This window comes from Coregonus clupeaformis, chromosome 9 (genome assembly GCF_020615455.1).
Source record: "Coregonus clupeaformis isolate EN_2021a chromosome 9, ASM2061545v1, whole genome shotgun sequence".
Taxonomy (NCBI): Eukaryota; Metazoa; Chordata; class Actinopteri; order Salmoniformes; family Salmonidae; genus Coregonus; species Coregonus clupeaformis.
This window is the reverse complement of record NC_059200.1, coordinates 55,424,800-55,446,416: the sequence shown is the minus strand read 5'-3', so window position 1 is coordinate 55,446,416 and position 21,617 is coordinate 55,424,800. Positions and strand designations below refer to the sequence as shown.

General features: G+C 41.9%; 1 protein-coding gene across 1 annotated transcript; it reads left to right on the top strand.

The window, feature by feature from the left end:
- The first annotated feature begins 3,391 nt into the window (after positions 1-3,391).
- Positions 3,392-10,997, top strand: LOC121574468 (guided entry of tail-anchored proteins factor CAMLG). The gene is made up of 4 exons (XM_041887084.2): positions 3,392-3,695; positions 7,784-8,256; positions 8,419-8,484; positions 9,824-10,997. The coding sequence occupies exons 1-4, from the start codon at positions 3,533-3,535 to the stop codon at positions 10,013-10,015; spliced, it is 894 nt and encodes a 297-aa protein (XP_041743018.1). The 5' UTR covers positions 3,392-3,532; the 3' UTR covers positions 10,016-10,997.
- Positions 10,998-21,617: the final 10,620 nt, after the last annotated feature.

The window sequence follows — 21,617 nt, the reverse complement described above, 5'->3', positions numbered from 1 at the left end:
ACCACAGATGAAGGAGGGGGAGGAAAACGGACAGCTTCTTTCTACTACACCTTCACAAAGTCATACAATGTTTGCTTCATGAAATAAATACAGAATTATTTTAGTTAATTCTGTTTCTAATGTTTTTTATGCTGGATGTGAGTAATTTAGCAGGTCTATAGTATAATGTATTGTTTTGAAATGTTTATTAAATATCTATTCAGTCACAACTCACTACTATTATTTTTTGTTGGCTTTTTCAATGTTTGCTAAAATAAGATTAGATAAGATTAGACATTAGATATTTGCTAGCCAGCTATTCGCAAAACATTGGATTACCAACTAGAGCGATGACGTCTCAGTTTGCAGCACGTTTTCACAGGGATGTATATACACTGAACAAAAATATAAATGCAACATGTAAGGTGTTGGTCTCATGTTTCATGAGCTGAAATAAAAGATCCCAGACATTTTCCATACGCAACAAAAGTTTATTTCTCTGAAATGTTGTGCACCCTGGTCCTTCTTCCGCTGCCTCCTTAACAGTAATACATTCCTTTTTAGAAAACATATTTTAATCCAGCCTTTGTGGTTTGGAAAGTATAGTGACTATTGCTTTAATTTATTTATCAAACAGATGGGGTTTTAGAAAAGTAGGTACTTTTCTCAAAACAACCCCATCTGGTGGATGGAAAGTGTCAATAAAATGTGTTTTCATAGACAACGAAAAATGGTCAAAGGTCATACCTGTATGCATTTTGGGGTATATTGACACAGAATGGAAAGTATTGGGATGTGCTTTATTATGACATGGTACCCTAGATGATAACTACACCAAATTTCCCACAGAACAAGGATACCCATTGGAAAAGGGGCGGCAGGTAGCTTAGTGGGTAAGAGCGTTGTGCCAGTAACTGAAAGGTCGCTGGTTCTAATCCCCGAGCCGACTAGGTGAAAAATCTGTCGATGTGCCCTTGAGCAAGGCACTTAACCCTAATTGCTCCTGTAAGTCGCTCTGGATAAGAGCGTCTGCTAAATGACTAAAAATAAATAAATAAAAAAGTTTAATATAGTCATCATAGATTTAGTGTAGAATCAGTCACAGCAGCCTATTTTCAAATTGGCCACGATTCATTTCAATGTGAAGGAACTGAATAGATTTTTCAATGCCATAAAGGAATAGATATTGGTGTAATAAGACCAACAAAGGCTGAAAATGTGTGTTACTGTGAGGAAAATGATAAAAGATGGCCCAGAGATGTGAGTTATATGTATTTAACAAAATATTACCATGGCGTCTGCTAAATTACTAAAATGTAAATGTAATAATGGTAGAAATATGACATATGACAAAACGCAGAGAATAAGGTCTGAGGATAAGACGGGTTTAGGAGATCTTTTATGTTTTCTTTTATGAGATAATATCAGTCATTTAACATGACTTTAATTAATAATGAAGCCTTTATGTGCTTTATTTGCTTTTTTTCAATACATAAAAGTTAAAAGAATCATAAAATGTGACATTAGCTGATGAAAATTATCTCATAGAACAAAAACGTATAACATTTCGGGGGGTCCTAAGCCTGTATTTACCAAATAGGTTGTTTTTGGCAATTATCAAAAAAACTATAAAAACGCTATTCATTACCCCATAGGCTGTCGAACGAACAATGGCGGAGTTACTACCTACAAAAAGACGCCATTACTATTTCTCTCTATAGCTGGGACAGGGAGCTGGCTGGATGTAGTGGCGCCCCCTGGTGGCTTGACTGTGGGCGGAGGTCGGCCCACCCTCCCTGGGTTGCCCCAGCCCGTGCAGGGAGCTGGCTGAATGTAGTGGCGCTCCCTGGTGGCCGTGGGCGGGGGTTAGGATCCTTCCGGGGGTTGCCCCCCCCTTGCTGGGCCCTTTCCCCCCATCTCCTTGGGACAGGGAGCTGGCTGGATGGAGTGGCGCCCCCTTGAGGCCTTGGCAGGGGGCGGAGATCAGGCACCCTCTCCGGGGGTTGGCCCCCCTTCTCTGAATTGGCTCCAGCACTCTCCGGCCCTCTCCCCCCTTTCCCTGAGGCAGGGAGCTGGGTGGATGTAGTGACGCCCCCTGGTGGCCGTGGGCGGTGGTCGGCCCCACTCTCCCGGTGTTAGCCCTCCTCTCCCTGGGTCGGCCCCATCCCTCTCTGGCCTTCTCCCCCGATCTCCCTAGCGCAGGGAGCTAGGTGGATGTAGTGGCGCCCCCTGGTGGCCCTGGGCATGGGTCGGCCCCCCTCCCTGGGTCTGCCTCTGCTCTCTCTGGCCCTCTCCCCCATATCGCTGGGAAAGGGAGCTGACGGGATGTAGGTGGCCTTGGCCAGAGGCGGGGGGTCGCTCCTCCTTCATTGCTTCAGCCCCTGTCTCTAGGCGTCGGCCCACCTAGACTCTGGAGCAAGACAGAGTCTCTGGATTAGAGCGTTTTAATCACCTGTAAATGCACACTGGACAGGTGTAAAGAACATGTGGAAAAATGACCATAACAAGCGTTCTAATCACCTGTAAATGCACACTGGACAGGTGTAATGAACACGTGTAAAAGTAATCATAACAAGCGTTCTAATCACCTGTAAATGCACACTGGACAGGTGAAATGAAAAAGTGTAAGAATAACCATAACATAATAAGTATATAGGTTATATATTGTGAGCTTTTGTGAAAGAGCACAGTTAGAGATAGCATATAGAAGCATACCAGATGGACATCATGAAAATGATCGGAGGAAGTTCAGGAGTAAAAACAAACAAAATATAATTAGTGACTGTGTCCATAAAATGTATATAGTATGTATGAGCATGAAGTAGAGGCCTAATCATTGTTGTTCACTAGTTTACTCCAATTAGGGAGGGGATGGTGGGGTTGGAAAGTAATAAAGGGATATATATATATTTTTAAAGGATGTATATATGTATGTATGTGTATATATATATATATATACAGTATATATATGTACGTCGTCCGGGTTTGGCCGGTGTAGGCCGCCATTGTAAATAAGAATGTGTTCTTAACTGACTTGCCTAGTTAAATAAAGGTAAAATAAAATAAATAAAATATATGCGAGAAAAAAAACAAGAAAGAAAAAACATGTTATATGCATATATTTTATTTCTTTTATTTTACCTTTATTTAACTAGGCAGACAATTACATTGATGGAAGTTACAATCTATCTGCAATATTAAAGCTGATCTACCCCCTAAAAAATGGCCATAACAAGCATTCTAATCACCTGTAAATACGCACTGGACAGGTGTAAAGATCATATGTAAAAAATACTTTTGACACTTGAAAAAAGCAAGTGAAAAATGATCATTATAAGTGTTAAGACGTGTTCCGGGTAAGACGATTTGAACCTTTTGGCTTTCCATAGAGGATGAGATCATCAAAGTGCGCACTACATAGACAAAACAGGCCGGCCCTATTCTGTTGTGTCCGTCTGCAGTAAAATGCAATGATCTAAGAATTTGTGTGCACGATCACACAGATCAGAATAGTGTGTCTTGTATATGAAATAATCGTAATATTTCTGAAACTATGCAGTGTCCAGATGACACTAGTCAAAATACCCCAGAAAAGAAAAGCAGTCTGTCTTCTGCTCAAAGAAGAGCAGAAATTCGTAGACGGAAATTGCTCATGAATTCCGAAGACAGAATGAACAGAATTGTGGGTTTCACCAAAGCTGAAGCTGAAAACAACGGTAAGGAAAACCTAAGTGGTGGTCAATGGTTTGCTGGCTGATAAGACAAGCAAATTGTTTAGCTTTTTAGCTTATATTAGCTTGCAGCTAGCTTCAATGGACAGTCAGACCATTACTCTGTTCCAGCTGGCTGATAGGCGTTATTAGATCAATCAATCACATTTATTTATAAAGCCCTTTTTACATTGGTAGTTGTCACAAAGTGCTTATACAGAAACACAGCCTAAACCCCCTAAGAGCAAGCAATGCAGAAGCACAGTGGCTAGGTAAAACTCCCTTGAAAGTCAGAAACCTAAGGGACAGATCGAAATTTAATGTTAGTGTTGTAGCATGCCACCGGCATATCTCTATATCTGGGATTAGGCCTAAACTTCTCTTCCTTTATATAGGCATTATATGTATTAAAATATTAATATCATAGTGGACACGTAAGTCTATAGGCCTATTTATGCAATGCCCTGATACATTTAGTGCTCAAATCTCGGACAGCTGAACCGTGAGGTGGACTATTATTGTTTTAGGAAAGTAGCCAAAAAAAAAGGCTATGAAGTTTTGCATATTCTACACATTGAAACACAAGGAATAGTGTTTTTGTAATTTGTATAGGCTGTTTTTAAGGACGTAAATGTGGCTCATTTGGCCAACATCCCTCATTTATTGATGGCTCTGGCTGCACCAGGTTGGATCTGAATGCATATGGATGTCCGTTAAATTTCTCAAATGTCCGGTAAATTAAAATCTTCCCTGTCATGTTGTCCGGGGCCAAATTTTCCTAAAGGAAACTCTGAAATGGCATATTGTTTTTATGAAGATTTTAGAATATTCACATAAAAATCTGTCGCCAATTCGATGGAAAACTAGCTATAGACACCCTAAAGACTCTGGCAAGTGCTCTAGTCCAGTATCACTGATTATGTCAGCACATCATGGTTCACCAGCAGCCCCAAACATCTAAAGAATAAGCTACCAGCCAAACAAGCTTGTAAGAATTGTACTTTAACTCCCCCCTCATACTCATCTTTTCGTCTCTATCTCTGTAATGTGTCTGTATCTACAGTATGTAATTGTATATGTATTTATGTACAAAATGGGGACCACAAAGGAAATTAGTCCCCGACTTTATCGTGCTAATCCCATCCGCTTAAAAAAAATCTTTGTGTATATATGTATTTTTTTTACTGACAAATAAAATTAATCTATCCAAACTGTGCAGTGGCCAATTGATGAATGGAAAGAGACATCTGTTTCAAAACACCAAAAAGTTTAATGACATTCGGAGATTGTCAAGCCAAGCCTTCGATACTGGGTAGGCCTACAAGGTAGGGAGGGATGTATTTTCTGTTTGTCGAGATTGGCATAGTCTATTTACTGTGGTGTTGAAAACACAAACCATGATATTGAAGTGTCCGAAGTCAGTATGCTTTGTTTATTGGTTGTGTGGTGCATTGGCAGAGAAACCTGTTGGTGGAACAATTGTTGCATATATTTTATATAATTATAAATATGGCATCAAAAAGTTGAAAATCTGATTTCCCCCTAGCTGATCATTGTCTGCAGACAGCTCTGATTGTAGTGTAATGAAACAGGAGAGTGAGCTCGTCCGTGGTGGTCGTTGAAACCTCAACCTTCTTGCCCGTAGCCCTGCGTGGCATCGACTGCCACAAAAGCATGCTGAAGTGGCAAAGTCGATATTCACTTTTATAAACACAGGGTCACTACAGTTATTGTTATTTGTAAACATTATTTTGAGTTAATTCTATGAGGGGGGATGGTGTTTCATTTATTTTACAGTACAAGGAGAGGGTCATGTGAAAACAATTTTACCGTTGGGGAGGGGGGTGCATTATTTTCTTTTTTATAACTAATTGAAACTTGCCGACCAGAAAAGCAAGGCGAAGCAATTCAGCAGGCATTCTTGAAAGTCAGGACAATCCTTGTCCTGTATAGAAACATAATTTTCTGTTGAAGAAATAGATTTTGCAAGCAGTAGGCATTTAGAATTAAATGTAGAGTGGAGCTTATAGTTACATGACATCACGTGCCCCGCGTACCTTCAAAAGTATTAGGCAATCATCATTTATTCAGAAAACCGTTACCATCATCATTTGTCTCAATAAAGAAAGTTTGACAAAACAGATACATTTTTTGTCGATCTTTAGAAAGTTCTCCTATATCTGCCGTTTCCATTACATATGTCGCAAAAAAATTTTTTGCGGCATTGCTTTTGTTGAATAAACTTGGGTCAATGGAAACCTGCCTAATGTCTTATAAACATCCATGTTCGTTTGAATTTAGAAAATGCTCTGTTATTAAATTAAATAAATATTTTGCTCCATGAAGTAATCCAACAATGTTTACGCCGCCATCTTGTCTATTTCAAATCTTCTCTCATTGATAAGGTTGGTCGAAAATTCACATTAGCCTGTTACAATCTACTAGCTACTGTGGACCAGTGGCGTGTATTCATGGATGCCAAGGGAAGCCAGGCTTCCCCAAAAAAGTTAAAAAATATATATATATATGTTATTGATATTTTGTCTCTCTGTGTTTCATAAATTACCTTCAATTCACAAGAGGCTGAATGTATCTCACCTGAGAAAGCAAGTGAGCGAATGAAACAGCACCCCTCTCGTTTCAGTATGTGTAGCCCAGCTATCTGATGCTGTCTGGTCAAAAAGAGTATGACGTTGTTCCTGCCCATAGCATTGAATGCAAGGGAAGCCAGCGAGCATTTGATAAAAAAGTATAAATAATAGCCAATCAGCGTTAAGCTAAACTGAGTGAGCTCAACTGTGAATGGTCCTGGTGCACCAAAAAAAAGTGTAATGGGAAGCCAGTTTGGATTTGGATTCACACCAATCACATCAGAAGCCAAACCTCATTGACAGAAAAAACTTGAATTGTTGCATCCTGTTGTGTCGTTGTCCTCCAGTGGCTAGCCAGCTAAAATGATCCCTTTCCTAAGTTAGCCATGGATGGAGATTTGGACTTGTGGTTTTACTTAGTTCTCCGTACTGGCCAATGATTATAATGGCGATTCTGATCCAACCATAAATTCATATATTGTGCCCCTGGCCTGAGAGGATGGAAGTTCAACATGTAGCTAGATGTAGTAGGCTAATGTTAACTAGCTGGCCTGGCGCATCGTTGCCCATGAAAGGAAGTGAGTCTAGTGAGCAATTACTTTAACCAGGTAGCCTAGGACAACAAAAACTAAAAGCACGTACTGTATGACAGAGTCATAGACCGTTTAGGCAACATAAAAGAGGAGGATGGCATTGGTGTTTCTCTACAAGTAGGGTGATTCAACATGTTTTTTCTACTTGCACGCACACACACACAAAAATCAGTACCATGGACAGCCATATTTAGCTTATGTTGATTGGACTAAATAGTTTTTGGTGTCTTTTAGTTGTCACTGTATTAGACTAAGCGTTAGATGATGTTGAAATGTCGAAGTTGAAATGGTGCCGCTATAGTGGAAGCAGCACCTGTTCTCTTTGCAACTTGCGGTTCTAAATCAATAGTTGTTTAGTAGGTCGAAAATGTCTGAATCAGTAACTCGCTTGACCATGCTGTAGGTCATGTAACTGTTTGTTACATGCAATATGTTTTGTGGAGTTCACCAGACAGATGTTGCTCTCCGGTTTTGCTCTCCGGTTTTGTGATTAAATAAAGGTGTGGTTAAATTTATTCTGCCACTTTCTTCTTATTAGCTCGGCCTTAGGCTTATATATAACGGTGTCAAGATATCTAACAGGTTATAGAGCAAACAACGCAATTATCACAACACACGTTGTAATAAGGCTTTTTTTCCTGGCTTGGCTTCCCTGTTGATTTTACCCGCTACTGCTATGGACCATGATGCAGTGAGCTAGAAAAGAAACCTTGCATCAGTGTGAAATGTGCTGCAGTTATGTAGTAATGACAATTGAGCGCTCTTCTGTATTATCTAACAAGCTTACTGATGTAAAGTTGGATTCAATATATCCATATATAGAATCTCTATGGTCATATCACAGATAAATCAAGTTAGCCTAATACATTACACTGACAATGCCGTGTCAATCCCGCCCTTGTCCCAACAGGAGCGTCCAGAAGTGTTACGGCACCCAGGTTCCATCTAGACTTGGACAGGAGCGAGTCGTGGTCAACATACCCCTCCCCCAGACTGTCTCCATTCCTCACAGAGGCAGTAGGCAGCAGCCACCCCTACAGTGATCTCCCAGAGAAGAGAGGGTATCCCCTGCCAGACAGCAGCGAGGTGCTGGGTGGCGGTGTGGACAAGGATGTGACACTGGGGGTCCGTCAGAGGCCACGGGGAGAGGCCCAGCTGGCAGCTGATGAGCCTAGCCGCTCCGGATCCCCATGCAGAGGGTTGCAAAAGTACCTGTCCCGCTTTGATGATGCCATGAAGCTCCGAGGCCAACTGGCTAATGAGAAACAAGCCCAGGATGCAGCTGGCTCTGACCCAGATGAGTTGGACTCCTTCAAGCTCTTCAGGCTTGTTGGCAGTGTCCTCCTCGCTATCTTTGTCAGGGTTTTTGTCTGCAAGTATCTGGTGAGTCTGATCAGAAAGGTCTTGTCCCTTCCCTTGAGAGCTTTGATTTTGTTCAATACCACTGACTTATTCTGTCTTAGATTCTGCCGCATGTATGGTAATATGAGAGTAAGGATTTGTTGTAGCAGTTCTTTAACTAGGCTATACTCTTCCCTTTTGCAGTCCATATTCGCACCATTCCTCACCCTCGAACTGGCCTACATGGGGTTGTTCAAATATTTTCCAAAGGTAAGAGATACCGATTCACCATTAGGCATTACTATATAGTAAATGGAGCACAGATACACTACATGACCAAAAGTATGTGGACACCTGCTCCTCGAAAATCACATTCCAAAATCATGGGCATTAATATGGAGTTGGTCCCCCCCTTTGCTGCTATAACAGCCTCCACTCTTCTGGGAAGGCTTTCCACTAGATGTTGGAACATTGCTGCGAGGACCTGCTTCCATTCAGCCACAAGAGCATTAGTGAGGTTGACACTGATGTTGGGTGATTAGGCCTGGCTCGCAGTCGGCGTTCCAATTCATCCCATCCCTCTGTGTAGGCCAGTTAAGTTCTTCCACACCGATCTCGACAAACCATTTCTGTATGGACCTCGCTTTGTACACCGGGGCATTGTCATGCTGAAACAGGAAAGGTCCTTCCCCAAACTGTTGCCACAAAGTTGGAAGCACAGAATAATCTAGAATGTCATTGTATGCTGTAGCGTTAAGATTTCCCTTCACTGGAACTAAGGGGCCTAGCCCGAACCATGAAAAACAGCCCCAAACCATTATTCCTCCTCCACCAAACTTTACAGTTGGCACTATGCATTGGGGCAGTTAGCGTTGTCCTGGCATCCGCCAAAACCACATTAGTCCGTCGGACTGCCAGATGGTGAAGCGTGATTCATCACTCCAGAGAATGCGTTTCCACTGCTCCAGAGTCCAATGGCAGCGAGCTTTACACCACTCCAGCCGATGCTTGGCATTGCGCATGGTGATCTTAGGCTTGTGTGCGGCTGCTCGGCCATGGAAACCCGTTTCATGAAGCTCCCTACGAACAGTTATTGTGCTGACGTTGCTTCCAGGGTTAGTTTGGAACTCAGTAGTGAGTGTTGCAACCAAGGACAGACGATTTTTACACGCTTCAGCACTCAGCAGTTCTGTTCTGTGAGCTTGTGTGGCCTACCACTTCGCGGCTGAGCCGTTCTTGCTCCTAGACGTTTCCACTTCACAATAACAGCACTTACAGTTGACCGGGGCAGCTCTAGCAGGGCAGAAAATTGACGAACTGACTTGTTGGGAAGGTGGCATCCTATGACGGTGCCACGTTGAAAGTCACTGAGCTTTTCAGTAAGGCCATTCTACTGCCAATGTTTGTCTATGGAGATTGCATGGCTTTGTGCTAGATTTTTTACACCTGTCAGCAACTGGTGTGCTGAAATAGCCGAATCCACTAATTTGAAGGGGTGTTCACATACTTTTGTGTATATATAGTGTATACCAAATGGGTCAGGCATATATGGTCATAACCTGTGTATTATGCATACATACACGTGTAAAAACTTTCCGTCATCCACCAGGTTGAGAAGAAGATGCAAACCACAGTGCTGACTGCCGCGCTCCTGTTGTCTGGTATCCCTGCTGAGGTCATCAACCGCTCCATGGACACCTACAGGAAGATGGGCGACGTCTTCGCTGACCTCTGTGTCTACTTCTTCACATTGATCCTCAGTCACGAGATCGTGCTGTTGGTTGGTCCAGAAGAGACTTGAGACTCCCTGATGGACAGGAAGTCCCTGTGCTATGGCGTTGTCACAGAGGTGGACATTATGCTGACCCCTGATACTGATCCTTTACCCTACCTCCTTCTCCCTACCATTTCCCATCCTGAATCAGTAGACCCCATAGGGGAGAGGGGGTCGAGGTGCAATGTCCGCAGGTAGATAAGGGAGGAAGACAGAACTAACAGGTTGAACAAGGTAACATAACATTCATTTGTTTTCTGACCCTCTACTGCATCTGGTCAGAGTCCAAAGGAGCTGCTTTAAGTTACCATTTATGTTGCTCTCTACGTTGTTTATACAAGGGGTCCAGTTACTTCTTAATTGTTGTTTCGTTTCAGGTGAATTGATTTATCTCATATGGAAGACAGGAGATGCATTTGTCATTCAGGGTTTTCTGAATGTTGCCTATGGTTTTTGCAACCTTGTATGCTTAAAGACATGGTTGACTTTATCTGTACATGTCTAAACTCTTATTACACAATTTACCTTGAATCTGGGCTAGGAGAAGGATTGCTTAGGATTGTCTTTTTGGAAAGTGTGTGTTGTCACTGCTATTCAATGTGGGGCAGTGGGATCTTATAAACGTGTATATCTTTGCTGGATAACTCTGATTGTGGAAATGTAATGTATTGCTTTTCTAGCTATACCAGCCTCACTCATACTCTCTCTGTGGCATGTTACATCATCTTTTAATCTTGCATTGCATCCTAATTAATTTATTCAGTTTGAGACAGGTTTTCTATGTAACTTCATTGGTGTGATCTCATTTGTCAGATTTACTTGATTGCTTTTCATAATGTTTTACAATTATTTATTTTTTTAAGTGTAAATGCTTTATTCATAGTTTATTATTTCATGTGAAATATTGAAATCGATATCAACACAAAGATATAGAGATGCTGCTTCTGGTAATAACATACTGGAATGAATATATTAAACTGTATTAAACCAATAAAACCTTGAAGCATTTCACAATTGTTTCTGGTTGAGTTTAGATCAGTCAGTCATCAAACTCCTATCTCAACAATGCTTCTTCAGGACCTGAGATGTAGGCTAAGTGTACATATGTGACCTTGGTCCAAAACTAGATTTTTTGCTTTGTGGAGGGTTGTTGTTTTCCCTGGTTTACAATCGCTCTTTTGCTCGTATTTTCCCTATAAACAATGGCTCGACTTACTTTTGATATTACCCAAATTATGTTTACAAACATTTGTGAAGGTTTGGTATGGTCTGGCTATTATTAAGCTTTACCTACTGCAGGCCTATGACATGAAGGCAGTGTATCCTGACGCTCCAACTGACTCCATCAGTTGAACTTGAGGTGAGGAAGTCTGTTTCAGGTCTACCAGAGTTACTCCTATAATCTAACAATATAATGCTTATCTTTATACAAAACATACTGATTGAAAATTAACAAATTAGCCTCCTTCTATATCTGTATAGCAGACACAGCTATATACTGTATATACTGAACAAAAATATAAACGCAACATGTAAAGTGTTGGTCCCATATTTCATGAGCTGAAATAAAAGATCCCAGAAATATTCCATATTCACAAAAAGCTGATTTCTCTCAAATTTTGTGCACAATTTTGTTTACATCCTTGTTAGTGAGCATTTCTCCTTTGCCAAGATAATCTATACACATATATCAATACACAGGTGCACCTTGTGCCGGGGACAATAAAAGGCCACTAAAATGTGCAGTTTTGTCACACAACACAATGCCACAGATGTCTCAAGTTTTGAGGGAGCATGCAATTGGCACGCTGACTGCAGATAATTGAATGTTAATTTCTCTACCATAAGCCGCCTACAATGTCATTTTAGAGAATTTGGCAGAACGTCCAACCAACCACAGACCACGTATAACCACGCCAGCCAGGACCTCCACACCCGGGAGGTATTTCTTTCTGTGCTAAAGCCCTTATATGGGTAAAAATTCATTCTGATTGTCTGGGCCTGACTCCCCAGTGGGTGGGCCTGGCTCCCAAGCCTCCCAGAACCACCCATGGCTGCGCTCCTGCTCAGTCATGTGAAATCCATAGATTAGGGCCTAATGAATTTATTTAAATTAACTGATTTCCTTGTATAAACTGTAACTCAGTATAATCTTTGAAATTGTTGCATGTTGCGTTTATATTTTTGTTCTATATATATATATATATATACATATACAAGGTGCATTCAGAAAGTATTCAGACCCCTTGACTTTTTCCACATTTTGTTACGTTACAGACTTATTCTAAAATGGGTTAAATTGTTTTTTTCCCTCATCAATCTACACACAATTCCCCATAATGACTAATAAAAAACAGGTTTATAGGAATTTTTGCAAATATCACATTTACATAAGAATTCAGACCCTTTACTCAGTACTTTGTTGAAGCAACTTTGGCAGCGATTACAGTCTTGAGTCTTCTTGGCTATGATGCTACAAGCTTGGCACACCTGTATTTGGGGAGTTTCTCCCATTCTTCCTTGCAGATCCTCTCAAGCTCTGTCAGGTTGGATGGGGAGCATTGCTGGACAGCTATTTTCAGGTCTCTCCAGAAATGTTTGATCGAGTTCAAGTCCAGGCTCTGGCTGGGCCACTCAAGGACATTCAGAGACTTGTACCGAATCCACTCCTGCGTTGTATTGGCTGTGTGCTTAGGGTCGTTTTTCTGTTGGATGGTGAACCTTCGCCCCAGTTTGAGGTTCTGAGCGCTCTGGAGCAGGTTTTCATCAAGGATCTCTCTGTACTTTGCTCTGTTCGTCTTTCCCTCGATCCTGACTAGTCTCCCAGTCCCTGATGCTGAGAAACATCCCTACAGCATGATGCTGCCACCACCATGCTTCACCGTAGCGATGGTGTCAGGTTTCCTCCAGACGTGACGCTTGGCATTCAGGCCAAAGAGTTCAATCTTGGTTTCATCAGACCAGAGAATCTTGTTTCTCATGGTCTGAGAGTCTTTAGGTGCCTTTTGGAAAACTCCAAGCGGGTTGTCATGTGCGTTTTACTGAGGAGTGGCTTCCGTCTGGCCACTCTACCATAAAGGCCTGATTGGTGGAGTGCTGCAGAGATGGTTGTCCTTCTGAAAGGTTCTCCCATCTCCACAGAGGAACTCTGGAGCTCTGTCAGAGTGACCACCGGGTTCTTGGTCCCCTCCCTGACCAAGGCCCTTCTCCTTGAATTGCTCAGTTTGGCCGGGCGGCCAGCTCTAGGAAGAGTCTTGGTTGTTCCAAACTTCTTCCATTTAAGAACGATGAAGGCCACTGTTTTCTTGCGGACCTTCAATGCTGCAGACATTTTTTCGTACCCTTCCCCAGATCTGTGCCTCGACACATTCCTGTCTCATACCTCTATGGACAATTCCTTTGACCTCTTGGCTTGGTTTTTGCTCTGACATGCACTGTCAACTGTGGGACATTATATACAGTGGGGGGAAAAAGTATTTAGTCAGCCACCAATTGTGCAAGTTCTCCCACTTAAAATGATGAGAGAGGACTGTAATTTTCATCATAGAAAAGTGGCGTCAACTATGACAGACAAATTGAGAATTTTTTTCTCCAGAAAATCACATTGTAGGATTTTTAATGAATTGATTTGCAAATTATGGTGAAAATAAGTATTTGGTCACCTACAAACAAGCAAGATTTCTGGCTCTCACAGACCTGTAACTTCTTCTTTAAGAGGCTTCGATGTCCTCCACTCGTTACCTGTATTAATGGCACCTGTTTTAACTTGTTATCAGTATAAAAGACACCTGTCCACAACCTCAAACAGTCACACTCCAAACTCCACTATGGCCAAGACCAAAGAGCTGTCAAAGGACACCAGAAACAAAATTGTAGACCTGCACCAGGCTGGGAAGACTGAATCTGCAATAGGTAAGCAGCTTGGTTTGAAGAAATCAACTGTGGGAGCAATTATTAGGAAATGGAAGACATACAAGACCACTGATAATCTCCCTCGATCTGGGGCTCCACGCAAGATCTCACCCCGTGGGGTCAAAATGATCACAAGAACGGTGAGCAAAAATCCCAGAACCACACGGGGGGACCTAGTGAATGACTTGCAGAGAGCTGGGACCAAAGCAACAAAGCCTACCATCAGTAACACACTACGCCGCCAGGGACTCAAATCCTGCAGTGCCAGACGTGTCCCCCTGCTTAAGCCAGTACATGTCCAGGCCCGTCTGAAGTTTGCTAGAGTGCATTTGGATGATCCAGAAGAGGATTGGGAGAATGTCATATGGTCAGATGAAACCAAAATATAACTTTTTGGTAAAAACTAAACTCGTCGTGTTTGGAGGACAAAGAATGCTGAGTTGCACCAAAGAACACCATACCTACTGTGAAGCATGGGGGTGGAAACATCATGCTTTGGGGCTGTTTTTCTGCAAAGGGACCAGGACGACTGATCCGTGTAAAGGAAAGAATGAATGGGGCCATGTATCGTGAGATTTTGAGTGAAAATCTCCTTCCATCAGCAAGGGCATTGAAGATGAAACGTGGCTGGGTCTTTCAGCATGACAATGATCCCAAACACACCGCCCGGGCAACGAAGGAGTGGCTTCGTAAGAAGCATTTCAAGGTCCTGGAGTGGCCTAGCTAGTCTCCAGATCTCAACCCCATAGAAAATCTTTGGAGGGAGTTGAAAGTCCGTGTTGCCCAGTGACAGCCCCAAAACATCACTACTCTAGAGGAGATCTGCATGGAGGAATGGGCCAAAATACCAGCAACAGTGTGTGAAAACCTTGTGAAGACTTACAGAAAACGTTTGACCTGTGTCATTGCCAACAAAGGGTATATAACAAAGTATTGAGAAACTTTTGTTATTGACCAAATACTTATTTTCCACCATAATTTGCAAATAAATTCATTAAAAATCCTACAATGTGATTTTCTGGAGAAAAAAAATCTCATTTTGTCTGTCATAGTTGACGTGTACCTATGATGAAAATTACAGGCCTCTCTCATCTTTTTAAGTGGGAGAACTTGCACAATTGGTGGCTGACTAAATACTTTTTTCCCCCACTGTAGACAGGTGTGTGCCTTTCCAAATAATGTCCAATCAATTGAATTTACCACAGGTAGACTCCAATTAAGTTGTAGAAACATCACAAGGATGATCAATGGAAACAGGATGCACCTGAGCTCAATTTCAAGTCTCATACCAAAGGGTCTGAATACTTATAACGTATATAGGTTTTTTATTTGTAATATATTTGATTTTTTTATTTATTTTTTCTCCTCAATTTGTCTGTCATAGTTGACGTGTACCTATGATGGAAATTACAGGCCTCTCTCATCTTTTTAAGTGGGAGAACTTGCACAATTGGTGGCTGACTAAATACTTTTTTTCCCCACTGTATATATACAGTACTAGTCAAAAGTTTGGACACACCTACTCATTCAAGGGTTTTTCTTAATTTTTTGTATTCTTTACATTGTAGAATAATAGTGAAGACATCAAAACTATGAAATAACACATATGGAATCATATAGTAACCAAAAAAGTGTTAAACAAATCGAAATATATTTTAGATTTTTCAAATAGCCACCCTTTGCCTTGATGATAGAAGAAAAATCCTAGAGAGGAACCAGGCTCTGGGTGGTAGCCAGTCCTCTTCTGCCAGGTGGAGAGAAGACTTGAAATAGACAAGATGGCGGCGTACACATTGTTGGATTACTTCATGGAGCAAAACAAGCATTTTCTCAATCCAAACGGACCCCCTGCAACTGGACAATTACATTTTATGAGACTCCTGTTTCCACGAATCGAGGACGAAGACAGTATCGCCAAGTTAAGGTTGGCTGAAAATTCTCTGTGCTACACCAAACAGTACCTAACCTGTAAATCCCAAATTAATGGATACACATTTGTTTGGTTAAATCACTTTATCTGGTGTTACAATCTGTAACTATGTTTGGCGTAGCACAGAGAATTTTGGACCAACCTTAACTTCCTCAATTCCCAACTTAACTTGTCCAGTGATTTTTTTGTTGTTGTTGTCGACATTTAGAAAGTTTGCATAGAAAATAGATGTGACAATTGCCTGCCTGCTAGGGTGCGTTTCCATTGAACTATCTTGTGTCAATAAAAACACCTGGACGTAATGACATCACACCTTTAAAAAAAGATTTTTTGGCAAAAATCTATTGTGTCTAATAAAAATGTAGTGGTTGAAGTGCCTCCATTAGCTATTTAGGCAAATTGTGCATTAATAAATTGGCGACAGCCTGTATGCCCTCCCACCTATCTGTTTCATGTCTCTGGTAGCTTGCCAAAGCCAGCATGGATAGAATGCAATAACTGACTAATATTTGCCATATTCTAATCATTTTAATGTGCCAATGTATCGCCACGGTCCGTGCCATGGTGAAACTTGCACTCCTGTAGATCTGAAATAATTGGCCTCCCGAGTGGCGCTGCAGTGTAAGGCACTACATCGCAGTGCTTGAGGCGTCACTACAGACCCATGAGGCGGCTCACAATTGGCCAGCGTCGTCCGGGTTAGGGGAGGGTTTGCCGGCCGGGATTTCCTTGTCCCATCGCGCTCTAGCGACTCCTTGTGGCAGGCTGGGCACCTGCAAGCTGACTTTGGTCACCAGCTGGACGGTGTTTCCTCCGACACAATGGTGCGTCTGGCTTCCGGGTTAAGCGAGCAGTGTGTCAAGAAACAGTGCGGCTTGGCAGGGTCGTGTTTCGAAGGACGCATGGCTCTCGACCTTCGCCTCTCCCGAGTCCGTAGGGGAGTTGCAGTGATGGGACAAGATTGTAGGGGTTTTGATGACACCTTGAGTTGGACCAGCCCCCCCAGTAAATTTAGATCTGTCCCTAAATGCCTACATCTTGCTAAATCTATTTTTTCAACTATAAATATAATGTTTATTTTCATGACAAGGAATGTCCTGACTTTCTAGAATGCCTAAATTGCTTTGCCTTGCTTTTCTGGTTGGCCGACAAGTTTCACAATCCAATTATTTCAGATCTACAGGAGTCCAAGTTTCACCATGGCAGGGACCGTGGCGATATGTTGGCACATGAGAATTATTAGAATATGGCAAATATTAGTAAATTATTTCATTCTATCCATGCTGGCTTTCGCGGGCTACCAGAAACATGAAACAGATAGGTGGGAGGGCATACAGTAGCTCAGCTGGTAGAGCACGGCGCTTGTAACGCCAAGGTAGTGGGTTCGATCCCCGGGACCACACGTACACAAAAAAAAATGTATGCACGCATGACTGTAAGTCGCTTTGGATAAAAGCGTCTGCTAAATGGCATATTATATATATATTATATACAGGCTGTCGCCAATTTATTAATGCGCAATTTGCTTAAATGGGTAATGGAAACACTTCAACCACTACATTTTTATTCGACGTCATTATTTGCAGCTGCTTTCATCGACACAAGACAGTTCAAATGAAACGCACCCCAGCAGGCTAACTTTCTAAATGTCGACAAAATAAATCACTGGACAAGTTAATGAAAACATAGCTACAGATTATCTATTTTTGCTCTAGAGGAGGAACTGCTAATACTTTGTGTCATTATTATTATTTATTTTTTACAGGATTTTTATTATTTTTGGCAGTAGAGTGGGAAATGTAGAGGGAGACAGATGGTAAGGGCATAGACAGAGGGTGGCCGAGACTAGCTTAAACGCTACACAATAGGTTTTTATAACTAACCCAAGATAGACCAAAGCCTGTTGTTTCCAATGAGATGAACGTACTTTGGTGCGAAAAGTGCAAATCAATCCCAGAACAACAGCAAAGGACCTTGTGAAGATGCTGGAGGAAACAGGTACAAAATTATCTATATCCACAGTAAATCGAGTCCTATATTGACATAACCTGAAAGGCCGCTCAGCAAGGAAGAAGCCACTGCTCCAAAACCGCCATAAAAAAAGTCAGACTACGGTTTGCAACTGCACATGGGGACAAATATCGTACTTTTTGGAGAAATGTCCTCTGGTCTGATGAAACAAAACTAGAACTGTTTGGCCATAATGACCATCGTTATGTTTGGAGGAAAAGAGGGGTACTTGCAAGCCGAAGAACACCATCCCAACCGTGAAGCACGGGGGTGGCAGCATCATGCTGTAGGGGTGCTTTGCTGAAGGAGGGACTGGTGCACTTCACAAAATAGATGGCATCATGAGGAAGGAAAATTATGTGGATATATTGAAGCAACATCTCAAGACATCAGTCAGGAAGTTAAAGCTTGGGAGCTTAGTGGTTAAGAGCGTTGTGTCAGTAACCGAAAGGTCGCTGGTTCTAATCCCCGAGCCGACTAGGTGAAAAATCTGTCGATGTGCCCTTGAGCAAGGCACTTAACCCTAATTGCTCCTGTAAGTCGCTCTGGATAAGAGCGTCTGCTAAATGACTAAAATGTCAAATGTATAGCTTGGTCGCAAATGGGTCTTCCAAATGGACAATGACCCCAAGCATACTGTCAACATTAATGGTCATAAACCAACAGGGTTGGGAAGATAACTGATAATGTGTTCAGTTACTGATTACCAGTTTATAATGGTAAAAACTATTGTTTTACTCACCTAGTAGCATAGTCCAATTACTTTGTTCTTTTGGCTTACTTTGCTTTCAAAAGCCATAGAACATACTATGAACACAGCATTGTTTTTCACATTGACATTGTCATTATCACAAACCGGTAACTGTGTTTCAGGAGGAAAAGGAAGCAGCAGTGCACGGTGAACAAGTAGGAGTAAGAAGATGGACAAGAAGTGGAGCCATCCAGACTAACAGTTCCCACTGTCCCTAAAGTTATGCAATGGCTGATGGGTCAGGGGCACAAGCCACTTCTGCAGTCTGAACAGCTGGCCTTTAAAATTGTGTAGAGTCCGAATGCCAGCGCACACCCTATGCTACCCTACAGTCAGTGCTTGCTCAAACACGATCACATTCTCCACAGCACACCTGACCTCTTATGAAGATTTTAAAACCATCATGATACAAGCGCTCATATCAGGTGGAGCATTCCACAGTGTGAATGCCCAATGGCCTTACACATTGGATTAGACTAGTCAGGTTTTTCAGTTCTCTCCTTCTGGTGTTAAGTGATTGTCACACAACTAGTGGAAAATGGGTTGTGCACTTCCTGTATAAAATGCCTTTAATCCTAACATCTCCATAAAATATGTTACAATTTTCAAACTAGTTTTCATTGGGAAGGCAGATAAAGCATTGTTAAAAAGTAATCACTTTTACATGTGAACACAGAATCCTACTCATTACTCCACGTGCTTAATTGCATCACTTTTGTGATGACGTTACATATTGTATCACGACATTCAGTGTCCATTGTTTTTATTTGAAGGTTTATTTTCCGTCAAAAGGATCAAAAATAAGGAAAATGAAAAGTTTTCACATTTTATGATGACTGCAGCTATTTTGTATTCAAACATTTTAGTCATTTAAATAAATCAATTTTATTTGTCACATGCGCTGAATACAACAGGTGTAGACCTTACAGTGAAATGCTTACTTACAAGCCCTTAACCAACAATGCAGTTTTAAGAAAAATAAGTGTTAAGTAAAAAATAGATAAGTAAAAAAGAAAAAAGAAAAAGAAATAACAAATTATTAAAGAGCAGCAGTAAAATAACAGTAGCGAGGCTATATACAGGGGGTACCGGTACAGAGTCAATGTGCAGGGGCACAGGTTAGTCGAGGTAATATGTACATGTAGGTTAAAGTGACTAAATTGAATAAACATTGATTCTGTTGTCCATAGTGTGGTGTCAGAATTTGGGGTGAGCTGCTCTGTAGCCTGTTCTGTGTTGGACTGTGATGTTATGCCTTTCATAGACTCCTGGTATGTCTGCACCCTAACACAAGGCCATTGTGTTCTGGAACTGTTGCTTGTATAAAATAACTGTTGTGTAAACAATATTGATCGTATTATCACCTCCAACTATATAAGAGACATGTAATTAAGCCAGCTAGCTACCTACCATTCAGCTGTTTTTCTAACCTCATTATCCGAGGCATTAACGTTAGGTGGTTGGTGGCTGCTGTACTTAATTACAGCTACTGATTGCAGTCTGCCACCCAGACAGCTGGCATCGGGTAAGTTTGGCTTTATACATAGCTTGGGCTTTGTCGAGTAAGGCTTAAACTATGTATTTAGATTGTAGTTAGGTATTATAGGTAGGCATCGTGGGCTGTATATTATTAGGTATTATAGGTAGGCATCGTGGGCTGTTGTGGGTAGTTATTGTAGGTTAGCATTGTATTCGGCGGTGCCGGGTGTAGCACGAAGCTAGCTAGCTAGCTAACTCACCTCCTGGACTAGCTGGCGAGTAGCTATTAGCAACGGTAGCAACTAAATACAATATCCTTTTAGCCAGCTACATTTGTTCGCAGCGCCGCCGTTACTCAAACAAAGTCAACACAGCAGCCATTGCTAGCTAGCCAACACGACAAGCTAGCTGTACTGTAGCAGCTAAATACAATATATTTGTGCTAGCTAGCCAACGTTTAATTATTGCTGCGTTATGAAAGGAACTAGACACGGACACAAATTATCTGTTTAGTGTGTTAAAACACTATTGGTAGTTTGTTGTAACCAAGTATTGGTGCTAAACTGTGTGTTATTGGATGCTAGCATGCTAGTTAGCTATAGCGTCATAGTTATCTAGCTGAATAAAGTAAGTTGAGTCTATTCCTTGAAACATTGAACCGCTGTAGTTCACAACAATTCTAATTTCTAAAGTGGAAGTTGGGAGAGTTTTATTCGGGTGGTTCAGTGAAACAATTATAGTTTCTGAGGTGAAGTTGGGAGAGTTATATTTTGGGAGTTTTGGTTTTTACTCTCTCCTTTCCCAGATGTTTAGTTCATTTCATTCCGATCTCCTCTGCATTATTGTAGCCATTTGCTACAGCCTGTCAACTATGCCTCTGCCTATCCCTGTTCTCTCCTCTCCGCACAGGCTACACAAACGCCTCACACCGCATGGCTGCTGCCTCTCTAACCTGGTGGTCCCTGCACGCACCCCACACCTGGAGTTCCAGGTCTCAGGCAGCCTCTGGAACTGCCGTTCTGCTGCCAACAAGGCTGACTTCATCCCAGCCTATGCTACCCTCCAGTCCCTCGACTTCCTGGCGCTGACGGAAACATGGATTACCACTGAAAACACTGCTACTCCTACTGCTCTCTCCTCGTCTGACCATGTGTTCTCGCATACCCCGAGAGCATCTGGTCAGAGGGGTGGTGGCACAGGAATCCTCATCTCTCCCAAGTGGACATTCAAAATTTTCCCCTAACCCATCTGTCTATCTCCTCATTTGAATTCCATGCTGTCACAGTCACTAGCCCATTTAAGCTTAATATCCTTGTCATCTATAGCCCTCCAGGTTCCCTTGGAGAGTTCATCAATGAGCTTGACGCCTTGATAAGTTCCTTTCCTGAGGATGGCTCACCCCTCACAGTTTTGGGGGATTTCAACCTCCCTACGTCTACATTTGACTCATTTCTCTCTGCCTCCTTCTTTCCACTCCTCTCCTCTTTTGACCTCACCCTCTCACCGTCCACCCCTACTCACAAGGCAGGCAATACGCTTGACCTCAT

Coding starts and splice junctions, on each gene's coding strand:
- LOC121574468 (XM_041887084.2), top strand. CDS start 3,533: ATGCAGTGTCCAGATGACACTAGTCAAAATACCCCAGAAAAGAAAAGC. Junction 8,257..8,418: donor TTTTTGTCTGCAAGTATCTG/GTGAGTCTGATC, acceptor TCCCTTTTGCAG/TCCATATTCGCACCATTCCT. Junction 8,485..9,823: donor TGTTCAAATATTTTCCAAAG/GTAAGAGATACC, acceptor GTCATCCACCAG/GTTGAGAAGAAGATGCAAAC.